Source organism: Phaenicophaeus curvirostris, chromosome 8, assembly GCF_032191515.1.
Source record: "Phaenicophaeus curvirostris isolate KB17595 chromosome 8, BPBGC_Pcur_1.0, whole genome shotgun sequence".
Lineage (NCBI taxonomy): Eukaryota > Metazoa > Chordata > Aves > Cuculiformes > Cuculidae > Phaenicophaeus > Phaenicophaeus curvirostris.
In genome coordinates, this window is record NC_091399.1 from 33,407,193 (window position 1) to 33,426,813 (window position 19,621).

A 19,621-nucleotide genomic window follows, 5' to 3' on the forward strand; every position below is an offset into this window, starting at 1 on the left:
CTCCATGGCATTGCTAGACCACCATGACATCAGCTAAAGCATATTCGGGTAAACCCAGCTGTCCCCATATCCTCTGTGACACTTTGGCAAATGTGGTGCTACACGTGTGCTGCCTGCCAAGCAGCGTGTGTCCCAGCTGAGTCCTGCCAGCCTCTCCCACAGCGGGAACACTAATTTTGGGTGCCACTCTCTGGTATCCAGCTGCCACTATTCATGAAACTTGTCAGAACGCAATTATCTCCGAGGCATTTGTCAAATGTGGTTGAGCTTGGCTAACGGATTTAAAAAAATACTGTGGAGAAGGGGACTGACACACATATGGACAGAGAGGCACACAAAATGATTACATAAGCCTTGCTTCTTAAGGAAACGAGACTAAGCTCAGAGTCCGGATTTGCAGACCTTGTATCCCTCAGATGAAGGATCAGTAGAAGGAACAGGGGGAGCTGCAAGGCTGCTCAGGTGTCAGATACTGTGATGTGTGCTCCTGCACATGGTGGTGAAGCTCTGAGGCTGAAAAGCCTACCAGTTGGATGAGGGCTGCATCCACCCCTGAAGCTTCTGGATAGCGAGAAAGCCCAAACACGAGCCAACACAGACAGAGAAGAGACCCCATTGTTCACTTGCTTTGCTTGCATGGAGTGTCTGCCTGTAATTAAGAGTACTTTGAGGGCCATGTAGAACACACAATGGAAGATGGGTTTTACAGTGAGATTCCATGTGAGGCTGCCATGAGACATTAGTCATTTCTGTTGAGTCACTGAGAACCAAATCGGCACTTACTGAAAGTTAGAAGTTATTTATCTTACACAGTGCAAAACAAGGGCACTCCAACAGACCAGTAACTTTACTTCCTTCAGACGGACAGACGTTCTCTGGCCACGAGCACTGTGCAGAGTGTGAGACACCAGCTATTTATGCTACTACTGAATTCATTTTGACTGCAAAGAGCTTTGATTAGTATGCATATTTTTATTCCAGAATTAAGGCACTCAACATCTATAGCTGCTGTCTCTCTGATTCCATGACTACCTATTGGTATCTTCATAGGTCTTAAGCCCAAAGATGGTGCTTTTAGAAGGAAATATTGGCAGTGGCAGTTTAGCAGGAAAGAGAGTGAACTGCCTTGTTCAGGGAAGCAGGAGGTACCCGCAGATATGAGTGTGTATAGGGTCCTCCCCACTGCAAAGACTTAATATTAAGGAATTGCTATGGGGGGAAGAAAAATGCTGTCTTTGCTGCATGGATCCCTCTGCCCAGGAAACCAGGTGCCTCTGCAATGGAAGAAGTCAAGGGGGGAAGCGCAGTTGTTGTTCCAGCCACAGAATAATTTTCAATACTTCTAAAATGTCTCTTCTTTTACAGTTTTTGGTCCTTCCTCTCAGCAGTGAGCTACAATATTCTGAGGACCTGAGGTCACACAGAAGCCCTTGGAGCTGTTATGAATGACTACTCCTGTAAGGGCAGCCCACTGCAGGACTATACACCTTGGGCCTCTTCACACACTGACCATCTTAGCTTGTAGATATGTGTCATCAATCAACATTTTCAATGGCTTGGCCTTTAACCTTAACATCTGTTGCCAAACCAGCACTCTGAGTATCTGCAGCCAGCAGCATCCCCCCTCGCTTTATGCTGAGACCAGAAAAACAATAATAAGAGGTGCCCAGAGACAATGCCTGAGCAGAATTATCTAAATGGAGACCCTTCCTTTACAGGGAAAGTGCTACAAGCTCTTGGTTGCAGCTAGAGCTGAATGTGTGCTGCCATTAAGCATCTCAGTTATGAGGAGGGAAAAAGGAGGAAGATCTAAGCAAACAATAGGCTCCTGTGATTGCACAACATTCTTTTGCTCACTGTCTTACCCAGTCCTAAGCACAAACCTGCTTTGAAGTCAGACACAAGGGATGGGAGCTTTTTAAATATTTCATTTTTTTCTGTGATTGGCTTTCATCCTTGACATATTTAAAATGTGCTCTAACTTGGAGAAAGACAAAACTGAAATTCTCCAGGAATCCAAGTTATCCCTAAAGCCCAGAGCTCTGCACATTAATAATGTGGTTTCTTTGAAAAAAAAAAAGGGGTGGGGGGAATGAGGGGGAGAGGAACAACCCTAAATTCAAAACAAAAACCCAAATCATTAACATTTTCATATTTTCAAGTGGAATAAAGAAGACATCACATATTGTACTTATCCACAAATATCCTATATAGAGAATACAGCTGATTTGTCCAGAAATATTACCTCTGCTTATCTGACAGAGCAAATATGCAATCATTGCAGACCATAGGTGGCAGCAGGAATGCCCTTACACTTTAATTCTGTAAGGATCAGCACATTAGCTTATATGCCCTAAATAACAACAGAGGAGTAGTTTTGCCTGTGGAATTGTACAACACATAGCATGAAGCAACTTCTGCTACACTGTAAAACAGCCTTTCAAATCTTGATTTATTTTCCATGGCGCTTTTTCATACTGTGCATGTGATGGGGTCTCAAATGGAGTGACCTGATGGGAGTATCAGGGAAGATTTATTTGGTTTTTTACAACATCCTGGTGATAGATTGATATAATCAGCAAAGAAATCATATCTGAGAAAGCCAGCATTATTGATAGATAAAATCCTTAATTTCACAAGAGGCTCTCAGAAATGATACTGAGAGGTTAGGGATGGTCTGTTTACCTGTAAGCTAGTAACTTTCCCCATTTTATTGTTGTCATTTGAAATCTGGGGTTCTTGGGTGCAGCCTGTTCTGAGGGAAACGTCACTGGTCTTTCCTGTCCTGCCTGGAAGGGAGAGGCCAAACCACGCTTCAGCTACACTGCACTGGTAAGTGCGGAGAGCAGAGGCCACAGGCTGCCCTCACAGATCTTGAGAGTACAGACAACAAAGAGAATGGAAATTATTCCCCCCAAGTCCCTCCGGCTTTCTGCCGCTTTTCAAGGAGCCACATATAAACATTAAGTGCAGAATCCTGGGGGAACGATGTTAGAATGATGGGTTATTTCCCTTTCTATTACATTCACTATCTACATTCCAACATATTAGTGCAATTTGAACTAGAAAGGAGAACAGAAGATGTCTTGCAGGATGCATTTTTTATTTTTAAGATCTGGAGTGAGAAAAAAAGCAGGAGTTTCTTCCCTATGTAATTTTAGTAATTTATTACTTTGCTCTTACAAATCAAAATACATTAATAAGTGCATCAGCTCTTCCCTTTGTCCAGGGGAACTAACAACAGGCATTTTTTTTTTTAAATCCCAGTTTACCATTGGCTTTCTCTGAGCCTCAACAAATGGATGCTAGGGTTTGTCTGTAAAGCTTGGCCTCAGTTACTAGAACAATTTAAAACATATTTAATAATATCAAGTCAAGCATCTCCTCCACAGAGGAACTGAAAGAGGATAAAGTGCATCTTAAACCAAGAGAGATTATTTAGCCTTAAGCTAAATAATTTTATGAATAATTTTAGATTTTAATAGTGAGGAACATTTTCTAATATTGACCAAGTTCAAAAGTAAAGTCTTTAATAACGGCATCCTTGCCATTTCATGTCTTACCTTGGCTCTGCTCTGCAATCTGAAGACGTCCTCCTATGAGGAAAGGCTAAGAGTTGGGGTTGTTCAGCCTGGAGAAGAGAAGGCTCCGGGGAGACCTCATTGCAGCCTTTCAATACTTAAAGGGGGCTTACAAGAAAGATGGGAAAAGACTTTTAAATAGGACCTGCTGCAATAGGAGAAGGGGTAATGGTTTTAAACCAAAAGAGGGAAGATTCAGACTAGACATAAGGAAGAACTTTTTAATGATGAGGGTGGTGAAGCACTGGCACAGGCTGCCCAGAGAGGTAGGTGCCCCATCCCTGGAGACATTCAGGGTTGGGTTGGATGGGCCTCTGAGCAACCTCATCTAGTTGAAAATGTCTCTGCTCATCGCAGGGAGGTTGCACTGGGTGGCTTTAAAGGTCCTTTCCTGCCCAAACTATTCTACCATTCTATGATTCGAACTGTCCTCTACTCTTAGGCATAAAATGTTGTATGCCAGACTCCACGTTCCAGACCCAAACGTAGGAATAGTCTGTCCAAAACAGGTATACTAAGCATTATTATTATTTTAACAATTATAGAATGAAAAATTGATTAGTATCTATTACATCTTTTTTTCCTGGAGATTCCTTCCAGACCACACAAAGTGCTAGATATAAAATGTTTCCACATCTCCATCCCATTTTTAATATGCAGCTACAATTAAAAAATTAATAAGATATTGGGATGCGTCTGGAACATGGCACAGAATGACAGAAGAAAATGTGACAATAATGGTTTATAAATCAAGTGAATGCTGTAATCTGGAATTTTGTGTGTAGTATTGGTTATCCCATCCCAAAATAGATACGATAGAGCTAAAGAAGTCTCAAAGGCAGCAACTTGAATGGTTCTCCAAAAGTAGGTTCCACCAAAGTAGACCAAGTAAAAGTCTACATGCATATTCTCCTCCTCGAACATCATCTGAAGTTGCCCATTCAAAATCTATCAAGGGAAGTATTTTTTCAAAGAAGCGTGGGCTCACTGATATATGAAGTTGCAGAGGCCAGGAATAAAATAAATACGAAAATTAGAAAAAAGGCTAAATAGATACACGGACAGAATGAGACCTGAGAGTGAAAACAGCTAAGTGAATGGTTCCCAGCTCTAATCTCTAGAATCAGTGGGAGGATACGGTTGCCTTCATAGGGTGAGGCAGATTGCAATTAAACTGATGGCCTTTGAGAATTCCTCTTTCTCTCTGCTGGCAAAACAAAGAGCCTGAGACTGCTACATCCCTGATTCAGGATCCTCTGCTGAGGTTCAAACGTTGTGAATCTATATCTTATTTTCAGTAAGGGAATAGAGGCATTTTTTCTCTTCCTATAAAATGTATAGGACAGTCTAAAGTCCCTGAAAGGGGCCAGCTCTTGTTCAAAACATAAGAAACAAAGAAAAGACAGACAAGAAGGAACAAAAGAAATATTAAATACTCAAAAAGGTATTAAAACAAGATGGTTGACATTTCAAATTCAAGTTTGTGTTCCATTCATACATCACAGTATTATTTGTTATAATCACACAATGCATGATCATACACAGCCTCACTGACTTTTCTGCAACTCCTGAGGAGCTGGAAAACCTTATTGCCATGTGCCTTTGTCTTTGCTAGAGCACTGACTGGGCTTTAGCAAAGCTTATGCACCTGCATTCTGCTGAAGCCAAGGCAAACATTTTCAAAAAGAACAAATGGATGGAGGCTGACTTTCAGCAGCGCTGCTGCCCCCTTCACATGAAATCAATAAGAGCTCTTTGGCTGGCTGACTCTGAAAAAAAAAAGTCCAGACTTAGGAAACAACTCTCAAAATTATTTCATTTTATTTGTTAGTTTTGGGGCTTTTTCATCTTTCGTAGTGGCAAATCAGAGCCATAAGGCTTTCTGTTTTCTTCTGGTTTATATCCTGTATTAAATGACACAATTAGCATCAAGTTTATTAGAGGTATTCTTACCTGTAATTAAATCATGATGACCTACAGATCTACCACATTTCCCATCCAAAATGTGTTGTGAAGATGTGTGGAGTTGTTGTATAGCTAAGCATTCACTTAGTACATCTTGTTCGATATCAGTACATGAATTTAGCTACAAGAGGAGGATAAAACAAATATTTTATTTCAAAATAAACCAAATATCTTCTAATTAAATTCATCTGTCTCTTTGCTTAAAGATTATGTATATAAGAAAGGAACAAAATGTCATTCTTGGGAACTTGGCATAATTGAAAATTTATCTTTTACTTGGTATTTCTAAATAGAGATATTTCTAGTTTTCTTAAGTGCACAGGTTTACTGTGCTAATCTAAAACCAGTAACAGTTTGCTTCAGAAAATAATGTACCCTGTTTTTCTTAAAACCTTTCTGAGTAATTTAACTGTGTATTTTCAGGCTTTCTGTAGTTTCTTGGGTTCTGCGGAAAAGGATTGCATCTTGCATCACCTTTTAAGTGTGACACTTGGAAAGACATTTCATCGGGAAAGAAAAGCGTCTGTGCTTATCAGATTAGAACCAGCAGAATAATGTGCTGTCAGTAATGTATAAGAGGTATCACTGATATGTCAGCTGTTCTCCATGTAAATTAAAGCTCTGGCAAAAGCGTCTCAAGCAAACTCTTGAAAACCACAATGTCGATCATATTAAAAACAGCAGGAGAGGAGAATTAAGAAAGAAAAGCATTTCTAATTCTCTTTCAAACATGCTGATGTTGCCAAGCTTTTGTCATAATATGGTGCTCACATTACACATACAGCAATCATATTCTATAGCCATTAATAAATAGTTATTGTCTTTACGTTTACAGCTTTGCATACCGATCTCCCCTGGGTTTGGTTATTCTGAATAAAAGGTTCAGCCAAACCTGTTTAGAATTCTGCTGTACAGCCATTTGTTGGTTCAAGATAAACATCTAACATTTGGACCATAAAGTGCATCTGCAGCCAATTAAACTGAAACTACTACTAAATTAACAGCTAACTTTCTCCTAGTTTGTTCTTATAATGCCTTTCAGAACAACCAAATATTACCACAGCAGTCATCTTCTAGCCTATGAATTAAGTATTCTGGATTCCTTTGATGCAAGTCTAAGCTCAGGCATTTTATTTTATACCAGAGACGGCACATCTTGGTAGCATATCTCAACCAAGATGTGGGCAGAGCAGCCTGTTAATTTTTCTCTCTTGGTTGAGCCATTACCACTCAGATCTCCTGAAAAGCTGATACCAACTGACAGCTGCCTTTCCTAAGTTATAACTAAAAACAAGCAAGTGAGCACAAATGGTCTTTTGACTTTTTTCCAAAGTAGACTGTCACTATTTCAAAAACACTGACATTCACTTGGTTGCAAAAGGTTTTTTTTTTCCTGTAATATGCTTAAGTGACATTTTGGGGTTGGGGAAGGGCATTATTTCTTTATGAGTCAGATTTGCTTTGGTCCCTTTTAAGAGAGCCCAATCAAAATACACTTTAAATCTGCTGATATTTCAGATGCCTTTTAAGTTCAAGGAAAAAAGACACAGGATCAAGTATTCATAAACTTATCATGGATGAATGAGGCCAAAAATCTGAAGATGATTTCAAACTGCTGGAGGAGTGCAGGTTTAGATTCATCTACCAAATAAGGTGTGGGAGGCAAAGAATTAACATTATTTTGAGATAGACTTGGTAAGTCTATGGGAGGGTATGTATATGCAGGCAGGAAAATTCCTCAAGCTAGAGGATTAAGAGATAGGAAGACCTGGATATTTGACATCTCGTTACATCCAAGCAGCTTAAGTCTGCTGTTGTGTGTACCACATTTGTCCTGTATTGGTTGTAGGCTTAAGGCCTCCTGCTGCTTACTCAGGAATTACTCCAGGAATTAGTTTGTGCCCCTTAATGCAAAGTTTGGATTTAGTTTTTTTCCCACCTTCCTCTGCAAAACTGGAAAAAGGCCTCAGCAGGTGACAAAGTATAGTGGGGTGTTGTGGTCTGAGGTAAATTAAGAGTCAGTTTTGTGACTAACTCAGTTGCTGTAAGTAACTACATTTTTCTGAAAGCTAACTGTATGGTTTTGAGACAGTGCTCTTCTCTAAAGTGATAACACAGGGCATTGGTATGCTAAGAGGCCAATGCCTGTATTTAACCAAGGCCATCCTCAAGCGGGCAGAAGAGGGCCACACCTGCAAGGAGGGGGGAATAGGGCAGGTGACCCTAAACTGACCAACAGCATATTCCATCCCATATACATAATATTCAACATAAAATTGAGAGATCACAAGGGTCTTGCTCTCTTCTGTGATGGCTGATGTTCAGCAAGTACCTCATCTGTTTGGTTGTCCTTGATCCCAGATCTGTGTGTTCCTGAATCCAGTTCCTGAGCCCAGCTCCCTCCTAGCCATGGACCCATTCCTTCATGTCTGCTTTACAATATTTATGGCGACAAGGGATGGGGGTGCCACCTCATATACTTGTATATATTTTATTACTTTCTAACTGTTTTCATTATTATTATCACCATCATCATCATTTCATTGAAGCTGTAGCTTTAGTTTCCAACCTGCAAGTCTTTTTCTTCTCATTTCTCTCTCCCTGTTCCCTGAAGAGTGTGGCAGGGCAAGGGAGGGACTTTGGAAGCTCAGCTGCATGGTTTTAGCTGCCGAAATTTAGCTGAGTAGGGCCAAACTGTGACAGGGGGCCTGTTCCTTTGTCCAGTTGTGAAGGATGTTAATACATAAAGGTGTTCAGCTCAGAACATAGAGCTGGACAAATGATACACGTTTGCTATTACAAAATAATTCCCTCCTTCCTTTCCTGAAGAAGTATGTCAGCAAGCAAATGAAGGAAAGATGGGGGTGGGGTGTCTCTCCTTTGGAACAGGGAGCATGGTTGCTTTCCAAAATCAGCTAAGAATTTCATATAACAAAATCTTCATGTAGCAAAGACCTTGCTATTGCAAAAGTATTTGGTGTCAGAGTCAACCTCTTCCCGTGGCCAATTACTTCTGATTCTTACTCTTATTAAGACCTAATGGTTGCTCTAGGAAAGCACTGGGAATTTTGCAATCTGGGGTGTGGTAAGAATGTGCACCGTACACCCTGCAGAACTTTCTAGAGAGCTACAGCGCATCCACATGGCCTGATAATACAAAATTGGGCCTGCAAAGTCGGCACTCCTTCCCAGTCCTGCCAGACTAAGTAGAAGCTCTGACTGGATCCGATACATGCAGAGACAACAGCTTGGTTCTGGACAGGTGCTAGGTATGAAATGTTATTTCCAGGCAAAAAGCTCCACATGCAATGAGTGTTTCTTGACTATTTGAAATAGTGCACACAACTTGGGACACTGATATTTTGGAAGATATGGGAAGATAGTGGGAAGATATGCCCACGTATCACATGCAGCTGACATCAAGAAGGGTTATAGGAGGAACTGGGGGACAGGGAACTGCTCTAGGAAAGGGGACTGTTAAGTTCAGATTGACAGATCAAGCCAATTGAAAACTGTAGGGGATATAAACACATGCTGAGAAGTAGCAGGAGGGAAGAGGTGTAAGACAGGGGACATGGCTGACACAAGGACAAACCAGTATGAACCCACTACAGTTGTATTCAAGCACGAAAATTAGGCCTTTTTGACATCCATCTCACTCCTCTGTGGCTCATCACAAATTCTGCAACTGAGATTATCTGGATCCTGCTACTGCCTCTTCTCTACTTGTTCTTCACTTTGCCCTCCAGTACTTCTGTTCTTACCTTTGACATTTTTCCCAGCTAGCTGGTCCCTAGCTCAATCTTGCTAGGCTGTCATTTGTGCTGTGCCCTCCATCCCTTAATCGTGCCTTGCTGTCTCATCTGTGATGCTCCTGGCAGTGACAAGGCAGCTGGGATGTCATTGCTGCTCATTGAACTAACTGTAATTGCTTGCTAAGGCTTGTGTTCCCTTTCACTCCTGGGCCTGAAGTGTGCTCATGGTCTGTTCTGTCACAGCCCAGCTCTGTGGGGTCTCCATCATCTTTTTACAAATTGCATATAAAAATGTGTAATAAACAAGTCTCTGATTCTGCGCTGGTGTCTGTAAGCATCCCCATTTAATCATGAGTTCAGGATTTAGCCCACAGAAACCAAAATACTTATTTGAATCTAACAGTAGTGAAAACATAACTAGCAGTCTGGGTTTGGAATGATTTATAAATGCATTTAAAACACAGATGTGGTAGGAAAAGTGGAGCATTTTCATTCTCATCTATTACAAGTGCTCCTTTCCATACTATTCTGGTCTACTTTCATTTGTGTTTTAGATAATCTGCCAACATGTATTTACTAGCTGATTGCAGAGACTCCAGTCCATGGACATTTTATGTAAATGACAGCAGAATTTGGGCTTGTGCATGAAAGCTGGACAGGAAAGAAATGCTTGGAGAGAAAGCGTAGGGCAAACTGAAATTACAGAGCAGCAGCCTTGAAAGTGCAGAGCTATAAAGTGGACTGGCTAACAATAGTGATTAGAAACCAACATGAGAATTAGCTCTACAGAGATCTCTATCTTCTAGCTATATTTTATAATATAATTTTTAAAATATATAAACTAAAGGTAAATTGAAGATAACTACATCAAGGAGATTTGGAGATGTGTCAGTTTTTGCCTCATGGCTCTTACCTTCTTACGCACCTGCTGTTCTTTGGCTGAATGAGCTTTCACATGTTTGCGCAGAGAGCTGGGGTCGGTGTAGCGTTTGGAGCAGCCAGGAATCTGACATGCATAGGGTTTCTGTAAAAGGGAGGAAAGGGAAAAGTTTTCATATCCCTCTGCTTCTCTACAGTCAGCGTACAGAGCACTGAAGGATGGTTGTTTCTGTGAAACAGGGTGTCAAGCCTGTGTTGTTTGCCGTTTGCTGTTTCCAGATTTGCTCTGCCTGTGTACACAAGCCAGACATCATGCAAACAGAACCGCACCAATCACTCTCATTTTGCACTCCATGCAAGCACTGCGAGGACCTGACACATCTGTCCTCTGGCCTGTTGGGTACCGATTCCTGAGCTGAATTAAATGCTAATGAGGTCTAACTAGATGGGGTTTGAGAGCATTCCTTTCCCCCCCGCCTAGCTTTTACAGTAGACAAAATTATCATGAGATCACCCAGTATAATTATGAGTATAGAAGTTCTGGGACTAAGTTCCGATCAGCATAGTTTTTACAATAACTGTTCCATATGCAACAAAGCAAAACCTATGGCACAGCACACATTTGGTTTCCTTCATGCCATGTTCCTGTTTTGAATAACAACAGCAATGTCTTTCTTTTTATAACTCCTAACCAAACAACCTGCATCAAACATTAACATCTGAGCAAATCAATGCAGAAAGAAAAATCCACTATTGTTGATTTTGTCTGGAAGACCTTCTCAGCTGCTTTGGGTATGCAGCAGAGCTTGCCACTTCCACGTGGCACAGTCTGAGCACTCTCTCTTGGGAAAACCATCCGAGTGGGAGCAGGCAGCTCCAGTATGCTCTTCTCATAGGAAAGAAAAAAAAAAAAAAAAAGCATGCTCCAAGATAACCACAGATTCTGGAGTCCCAATGACCGAAAGCCTCACCAAGTTCTGCTCTTGGTTATGGCTACTCACAACAAATTAAACACTGTCTCTCTCACAGTCTCCAAATGAATGCGCAACTACCCAGCTGAACAAAGGGACTCTGGCACTTGTTATTAAGTAACCATTGAATAAAGTGATAGCAAAATAGTGGTGCAGGTCAAAGCTCGCAAAGGTTGGAAGTTGAGCAGAACATTCATTTTTTTCTCTGTTTTTTTGCCTCATCTGTCAAAGTTACCTTAGCCACTTGGACTAGTAAGTCCTTTTGGTGTCTTCACAAAAGTAGAAAACGCATTTGTCATCACCTCAGTGTCACATTCTTTAAACCCACTGACTACAGAAAGCAGTTTGTGCATCCTCTCCCATCGCGCCATCAGTTTGGGGAGAAATGACTACGAGGTCCTTTAAACAAGCTGCTCTGCTTCTGGAGGAGTGATGATATGCCCTTTCTATCACAAGGACAGATACAATCCCTGTGTTCTGCTTCTACCCAGGAGAAAAGTCTGCTTCCAGATGATTTAGTAGAGATTCTATCGAACTAGCATATACTAGTAAGTCTCTGAAATGATTTACAGATTCCCCTTTTGGAGAAGATAAATGATGGAGCGACCTACATTGACAAGCTTTAATACCAATTCCAAATGCATTCAATAAGGAATAAGCAGTCCGTACAAGCCCCTTTTCTTTGTAAGTAACTCCAGAGGATAAGTATTGCTGCTCTGTCCAGCCAGCAGGAAATTTCTGAAGGAATAATAGAATCATTCAACAATCTATGATCTTACAGGCTAATACAGCACCTACCCAGAAAGTTACAAGGCAAAGCAGATTTATTGAGAGTGTCTGGAACACAGAGAACTGACACCTGGGGAAAAATTATGGAAGACTTTAACAAATCCCTTAGCAGATAAACTACCAGAGTATTTTTCAAATCATTGATACAATTCAGATTAGTGATATAGAGACCCTAGCAACAGGGAAGCTAGATGAAAATCTAAGTACCTTTAGAAAGGTTCATGGCCATTTGCTTTGACATTCCAGGCAGTTATTTTGTCCACGGAGTTAAGGCAACACACAGTCTTTACAGCAGCACCATACTATAGCTTAGTTATTTTTAGCATTCACAACAGCACACAACACATTAAGCTAAACCACAGGACTGAAGTTAAACCAGGTAAGCAGCAGTTAGTCACTAAAGTATAGGAATACAGAAACAGTTTTCAAGAACCTGCAACAGAATAGCACGGAGGATATTTTTAGATGTTTAAGAAAGTTAGTAGAAAATGATTACTGTACCTTTTTCCTGATTTATGAGCATTTCAGATAACAAAGACAGATAAAGAGAGAAGAAAAGAAAACAGAAAGTTAAGAGAGTCTTTTATAATGCACAGATCAACATATATAAGAATTTTTGCTTATTTTGTTAACCATTTGAATTATCTTTCAGAACTAAAGATTGGCATTCCACTTGTGACTCTGGCTAATGGAAAGATATTTATTAGATTCAAGCAGTTAAATTTCAAAATTGTGCACCTAATTTAGTAGAACCACTTTCAAAAGAGAGGCATTTTAGAACTAATTACAAATTCAAGTATCTCAGGTCGACTTTCAAATAAATAAAACATTGTTATTGTAAGTGTGCTTTGGTTTGGAAAATGTGACTGACTCGCTTCTATTACTTGTTTGTTTTTGCAAGGCAAAATGTACATTAGACATTCCTTAATGCTGCACTGTCTGAAATGTGTAACTGCTTAAAAAGTAAATATCAATTAAACTCAACAGTTCCACCCCATAAACACTTGGCCAAATGTTAAATCATGTTCATTTCTTTGAAAAAGACAAAGGAACAACTCTGCCTGTTATTCTTTACAATCTTTATGCTAAGTATTTAACTGGTCTACAAAGCTGTTTACTTCTCTCCTTCTCCATAATATACTGATTTAATGTCATTGAAGCCTAAGACAGGCTCCCATCTTCTCTGCAAGAGAAGGGGTAAGACTTGTAGAGTTGAGCCAGAAACTACCAACTATACCTAAGAAATGAATTAGTTTCTTACAGTTAATGGTACTAGTGGGTACTTAACAGACTTCAGATAGATATAAGACAAATGTATTTTTACCTTTACAAAATTATATCCCAAACTGAGATGCATTTACCTTCCACTACAATGCCTGAACTGCTTTTGCATTCATTCAGAAAAGACTTTGCTATGAAGCAACATAGGAAAGGAAGCAAGACAATGACACACATTTAGCACAGCAGCAATGACTCAGCTTTCACTCACACAATACCTTATTCTGCTGCCCCCTCGTTTTACTGGAACAAGAACAATGGGAGAGTTTGCTGAGTAACTTCTTCCTGAGTAACCTATTCTTGAATAACTTATTCCTCAGCATGAGTAAGACAGCTGAATTTACCTTTCTGTGATCAGGGCTTTTTCATTTCTCAAAGCACACTCAATTCAAATGCAAAGTACAGCTGCTTATAGCTGAGTTTTCTGAGACACTCCTCATGAAAAGGAAAAGTCACCCTCCTGTTACAGAACAGACTGTGTACAAGGATCCTTGGAAAACTCACTGCAGCTCCCAGTATGAAATCATGCTTACAGTATCCAGGTGCGTTCGCTGATGCTTTGCCCGGTCACTGGAGTTGCTGAAAGCTTTCTGGCAGCCAGGATGCTGACACAGGTATGGCTTCTCCCCAGTATGACTCCGGAGGTGAATCTTGAGGTTCTCAAGTCTAGAAAACGCTTTGTTGCAGCCTTCAAACTGAAAAATATCATAAAAAATGGTTGTAAAGTACTACTAAATAAACCATGCGCACCCACAGTAAGAACAGTGTAAGATCCAGGTTGGACATGCAATAACTCAACCAACATTTAAACATCTGTTGAAATTTATGGATGAAACACAACATTTTGTGCTGTTCATTTAATCTGTCATTGAAGACATGGTGTGTAGCTCAGTAATAATATCACTATTATAAACATCTCACACACTCTGTCTGAAGTACAGAATGCTTAAAGACATGGTGGCAGTACAGGAAATTTTAAGAAAGAACAAGTGTTCTGATGAGTCCTCTTAGATGCTAATTGGCACAGGAGCCACTGCGGGCAACAACAATTAGCTGCTACAGACAGCGAGCAAGAGAAGCTATTTGTGGCAGGTAAGAACCTGGTTTCAGATGTCTGAAACACTATACACCAGAGCAGATGAGCACGGACTATTACAAGAAGACCCGATCCATGTGAAGATCAATCCAAAGGAGCTCTGCTGTTATTCTGCACCCTTTTCTGTACTACCTGTATCATTCAGATCTGTTCTCAGCATTTATACTGCCAGTAACCTGAGCAATTCTGACTTCTTAAGCACCCGTTTCATTAGGGAACTCGGTAATCAAATGCTGTATAGCATTTATAACAAAAGTCACTGTTTCAAATTAAATCTGAGTAAATAAATAATTAACATTTCCAGCAAATAGGCAAGCGAAGGGTGTTTTCTATTGCTCACTGTTAAGTTTCAGTGTTACAGTAGTGGAGGTAGTGTTTCTACGATGGGCTTTGGGAACTCACTCAAGTGAGCAAGCCCATAAAATGCACTCACTTAGCCATGTGCACAAATGTTTCTTTGCACACATACTCATGTGTGTGGTGGTGTGCATATACTTTGTCCACATGGCACTGCAGATCTACTGCCTCTACACAGATAAAACCCTGGCTCCTCTATGATTTGAGATCTCAAAAAATGTATTGGAGAAACACATCCCAGCTCACCTTTATATGAATACTAACGATATTGACAGCAGGTAGATGTACCTGAAAATCACTGCTCCTGGAAGCTAGGGGTTTTTTTGTATGATTCTTGCTCACAAAGAGTGAAATCCTGACCCTCACAAAATTAACAAGTGCTTTGTCTCTTCCTTTTGCTGAGCCAATATTCGGTTCAGCAGCTTTCTATTCACTGCCTGTGGTTCCTGCATCACAGCCTTGCCAGTCCTTGTCACGTTCTGTTTGTTACACACACCTCTCTAGTATACGCTGGTGCATGCAAACTTCTGACTCAGCTGTTGCATCCAACATTGCAGGCAGAAGGACAGGAATGCACAGCAGATGCAGGTGGAGCCTGGAGGATGCACTAAACTGGAGGCACCTGATCTCATGGCGCCTGAACAAAAGCAATTTAAAGTACTGATGGAGAAAGGTCCATCGCACCCTGCTCAGACCAGTGTGTTTTAAGCATCTCAGCACAGTGAACATCTGTATTCTCAAGCTAGTACTTACTTCGCAGTCTGTGTTCTGTCTTTGGATGCAGATTGGCTCTACACACTACAAATAAGGCACAACAGTGCCCTCCAACACACAGGGAACCACACAGGAAGTTTCCTCACAGACTGCAAACTTCTGCCTTTCCCAGCCATTCATACATAGAATCATAGAATCACAGAACAACCAGGTTGGAAGAGACCCACCGGATCATCGAGTCCAACCATTCCTATCAAACACTAAACCATGCCCTTTAGCACCACGTCCACCCGTGCCTTAAACACCTCCAGGGAAGGTGACTCAACCACCTCCCTGGGCAGCCTCTGCCAGTGCCCAATGACCCTTTCTGTAAAGAATTTTTTCCTAATGTCCAGCCTAAATCTCCCCTGGCAGAGCTTGAGGCCATTTCCTCTTGTCCTGTCCCCTGTCACTTGGGAGAGGAGGCCAGCACCCTCCTCTCTACAACCTCCTTTCAGGTAGTTGTAGAGAGCAATGAGGTCTCCCCTCAGCCTCCTCTTCTCCAGGCTAAACACCCCCAGCTCTCTCAGCCGCTCCTCGTAAGACTTGCTTTCCAGCCCCCTCACCAGCTTTGTTGCTCTTCTCTGGACATGAAAGGATCACTATGGCTCTTACTGCTCTATGTATTTCACTGCCCTGGGCAGGTATTAAATGAGTCTGAACAGCATATTTGGGTCCATGTGTGCAGACAACTATCTGATCTTTCCCCATCACAACTATCATGGTAGATCCACCTGGAGTTACGCGGTCTACAGCTTCAGAAGTTTAGGGCTTGGCTGCTTCCCTCCTAGACACTTGAGCTGGGACAGGGAGTTGGGGGAGTTTGGGAAGTGACAAAGCTATCTAAGCTTAAAAAGAAACAAAATTTCTTCTTAATCATCCTAAAAATCTGGCAAGGATTCAGAATGAAGGAGTCTGAAATGTGCAAGTGTGCTGAAGTCCATGAAAAATAAAGCACAGTTTTGCAAATCCACAGTTCTCGTAAGACATTTCATAAAACCAGCCTCTGGCAAATGGAGTTCATGTTCTGAGGTCCTAAAGACCACTTGTTTCCTCTCTCCCTACCTTTCTTCAGCCTACTTTGATTAGTGGTGTGTTCACAGTGTCACATCATCCCCTTTGAACTTATAACAGTTCAACAGACCACCTCTTCTCAGTTTTACTCACCAATAAATAACCACCAGGTAGGGTGAGAATGACACACAGAGTCTACAAAACTGCTTCAGAGCTCAGCTCTGCAACTGTGTTCTCCCAGTCCCAGGTGAGCAGCATGATGAAGCTTCTCTCTGAGGTTGCTCATGCTGTCCCCGCTGTGTGTGCTATTCCTTCCCTCTCCCTAAGCAGACCTTTCGATGACTGTCACAAGTCTTTTCTGCTGTACTTCTTTCACCTCTGTAAAGGAGGTACTGGTTTTCACACACAGGCATAAAAATCTAACCCAGAAGGACACAACAGAGCAACATTGCTTGAACTGGGTCCACACTCTATACCCTGTCACTACAGTGACACTCCATAGCCTGATCCTTCTTGTCTCCGTGTTGTCTCAGGCCTGAAATACCTGTCAGGCCACAGAAGTAACTTCTCAGCTATTCAGTCATGAATGGAGGATCTTGAGCCTCAGTATGTTTTTCTAATGGATTACCAGTCCTCAGCTCCTTATCTAAAGCCTAATTCAAAGTAGGAAAGTATGAAGAATAATCCAAACTAATTGAAGGTCCAGCTCCTTTCTCAATTGAGGTCAGTAGCAAAAATCTCAATGGCAAATGTCCTAAAATATCTAAACACAAGTTTAATTTAAAACACATGAAAGCATATATGTTTAAGAGTTTGCTGGATGCTGGATTGAGACTTCAGGAAGAGAAGGAACAGGCCCTCCCAGAAATGCTTAGAGCTACCATGTAAGCAGCAACACTCAAATAGGGATTTATAATACTCTCCCTGTGGTCAACAGCCTTTTTTTGGTACTAACACATAATCCAAAGGTCTAATGCCTTCAGCTGTAAGGTTCCTCCATCACCACATATGCCAGGACTTTAAGGGCTTTTCTTATGTACATTATTATTTCCTAATTTATATTATTTGTATTACTCAGCTCTATTAAGCTGGATAACAGGAATTGGGGCGGTCACAATGCTGGGATAAATTCAGTCTAAACACACAACATGGGAGAATACAGCAGTGAAGAGAACAATATGACTCCAGCACTCGTATTTTCAAGAAGGCAGGGTTGCTAAAGGTAGGGTTGGCTAAACAGGAAGAAAATTAATGGAGAAGGAGTGGGCATGAGAATCTTGCTGGAAAATGATGTTCAGGTGATGTACAAAGGTGAATGGTCTGAGAAGGAGAGAAGAAATGAGTTGGTGCAAAGAGCTGACAAGCATGGGGCTAAGAGGCTCCAGTCAGAGCTGCAGAAAGGCCTCCACTTCGAAGGACTCCAATAAAAACGTACTTCCACTCTGTTATTTCTCACTGGATCTGCTGACTGTGTCCCTTGCAGTTTTCCCTACAAGTCCACATGTGGAGATAGTACTGCTGAGACCCAGCTTCCCCGAAGTCGAGGCGTCTCATCTGTAAGTTGTGCAAGGACAAGGTAACTTCGACTACGTTGCTGAGAAAACTGTGCTAGGATGACTTTGTCAAGTAATATTTAGGCTTCATTGCTGCTCTCTAACACTTTTAGCCTTTCCACCTACCCTTGCTACTTGGAGTGTTTTTAATACTTACATACACATCAAATAAAACTCCTCTGGAGAAATGGGGGGGCTCATTCGCCTTTTCCATTAACCTCCAGGAAGCACTATCAATCCTAGAAGTGTCTCAGCTTCAACTACAATAAAAGTTCAGTTTCCACAGGGCTTTAGGATGGTAAGAACTATTTGATCAACTAAGAAGGCTACTTACAATATCACCGAGGCATCTGGCCCCAATCTGTCACTGCTTAATCCTACAATCTTAAACATTTTGTTGACGTTTGATGCCTGGGATAACTGTAACAAACACTGCATGATCCTTAAAGTCTGTAAACATCAACAGAGCTCTTAAACAAGTTCATCAATAAAAATAATAATTACATTGCAATTGCTACTTTTGTCTTTACTGTGAGACTGTCAATGTGCGCTTCAGACACTGCTGCGCTACATATCTGAGCACAGACACACAACAGAGCCACGTGATTGCAGTAAACAGCATGATGCAACTACTGGATTTTATAACTACTGCAGCTTTTAGAATAAAGCTTCTACGAGGAAAAAATTTGTTGTAGAAATTTACAGAACTAAATTAGTTCACTACCATATGGAAATACATATGTTATCTTTATTTTACACTAAAATCTCACTGGAGTGTTACTGCTGCAATATCATGCATTTTAAAGGCATATTTATGAAAACATTATATTATCTCTCCAAGATCTAAATACAGCACAGTTTTCCTAAGAAAACAATTTAATCTAATAACTGTAATTGCTTAAAATATTTTTATTTTGCTTCCACAGTATATTTTGAGTGCACCTGAGAATGTTGCCATGCAGAAATCACAGCATATTCCCCAAAGGGTTTATATTATCAAATGTTCACCATTTTCATAAGCGTATTTAATCACAGTCATGTCTAGAATATCTGTCAGTGGTACAGATCAGAAGAAATAAACTATAAATGAAACAGCTCAGCTCAGAAGGTGAAGCAATAACTGACATTTTCTTGGGAAATGAGTTATGACTGAAAAAGAGAAGCCTTCACAGTTGTAGTGCTAAATAGGTCCAGTGTGCCATTAGAGAAAGCTCATTAATATACACCTCTGCTCTCTGCTGCAGGATCAGTTAAACAAGCTGCCTTTTATTTATAGACCTGAAAGGGAAAGAGCAGGTCATATTGGCTGCTGACATCTCAGACAGCCTACAGATGGAAAACCCAAAACATTTCATTCCAAAGCATTTAATACTATCAATAGGAAATCTTACGTCTGGTCAAAACATCTACAAGCCTCATGAACATTGTGAAATGTTCTTTCTTCCCAACTGATTACAAAACTGGGAAAATTTTATTGAAAAACATGCTGTGAGAAAAAGGATCCTGTGAGGATATGTATCCCTTCTGGAGGGGAGGGAATAGTCACGCCACTCTAAATAGCACCAATGTTTTATAGCACACTGAGTCTAATGTTGGGGACATGGCAGGAGGCATAGGAGACTCTAAACTG

At 40.9% G+C, this 19,621-nt stretch overlaps 1 protein-coding gene across 2 annotated transcripts in view; it reads right to left on the reverse strand.

Moving 5' to 3' along the window:
- Window positions 1-19,621, reverse strand: part of GLIS1 (GLIS family zinc finger 1) — a 202,078-nt gene that overhangs the window by 28,814 nt on the left and 153,643 nt on the right. Inside the window, exons 4-6 of one of the 2 annotated variants that reach the window (XM_069863153.1) lie at window positions 13,752-13,913; window positions 10,227-10,325; window positions 5,535-5,667 (exon numbers count right to left, since the gene is read on the reverse strand). In XM_069863153.1, coding sequence (XP_069719254.1) covers window positions 5,535-5,667; window positions 10,227-10,325; window positions 13,752-13,913 — 394 coding nt within the window. Of the gene's footprint in view, window positions 1-5,534; window positions 5,668-10,214; window positions 10,326-13,751; window positions 13,914-19,621 lie in introns of both variants that reach the window. The other variant, XM_069863152.1, reaches the window with a different exon arrangement.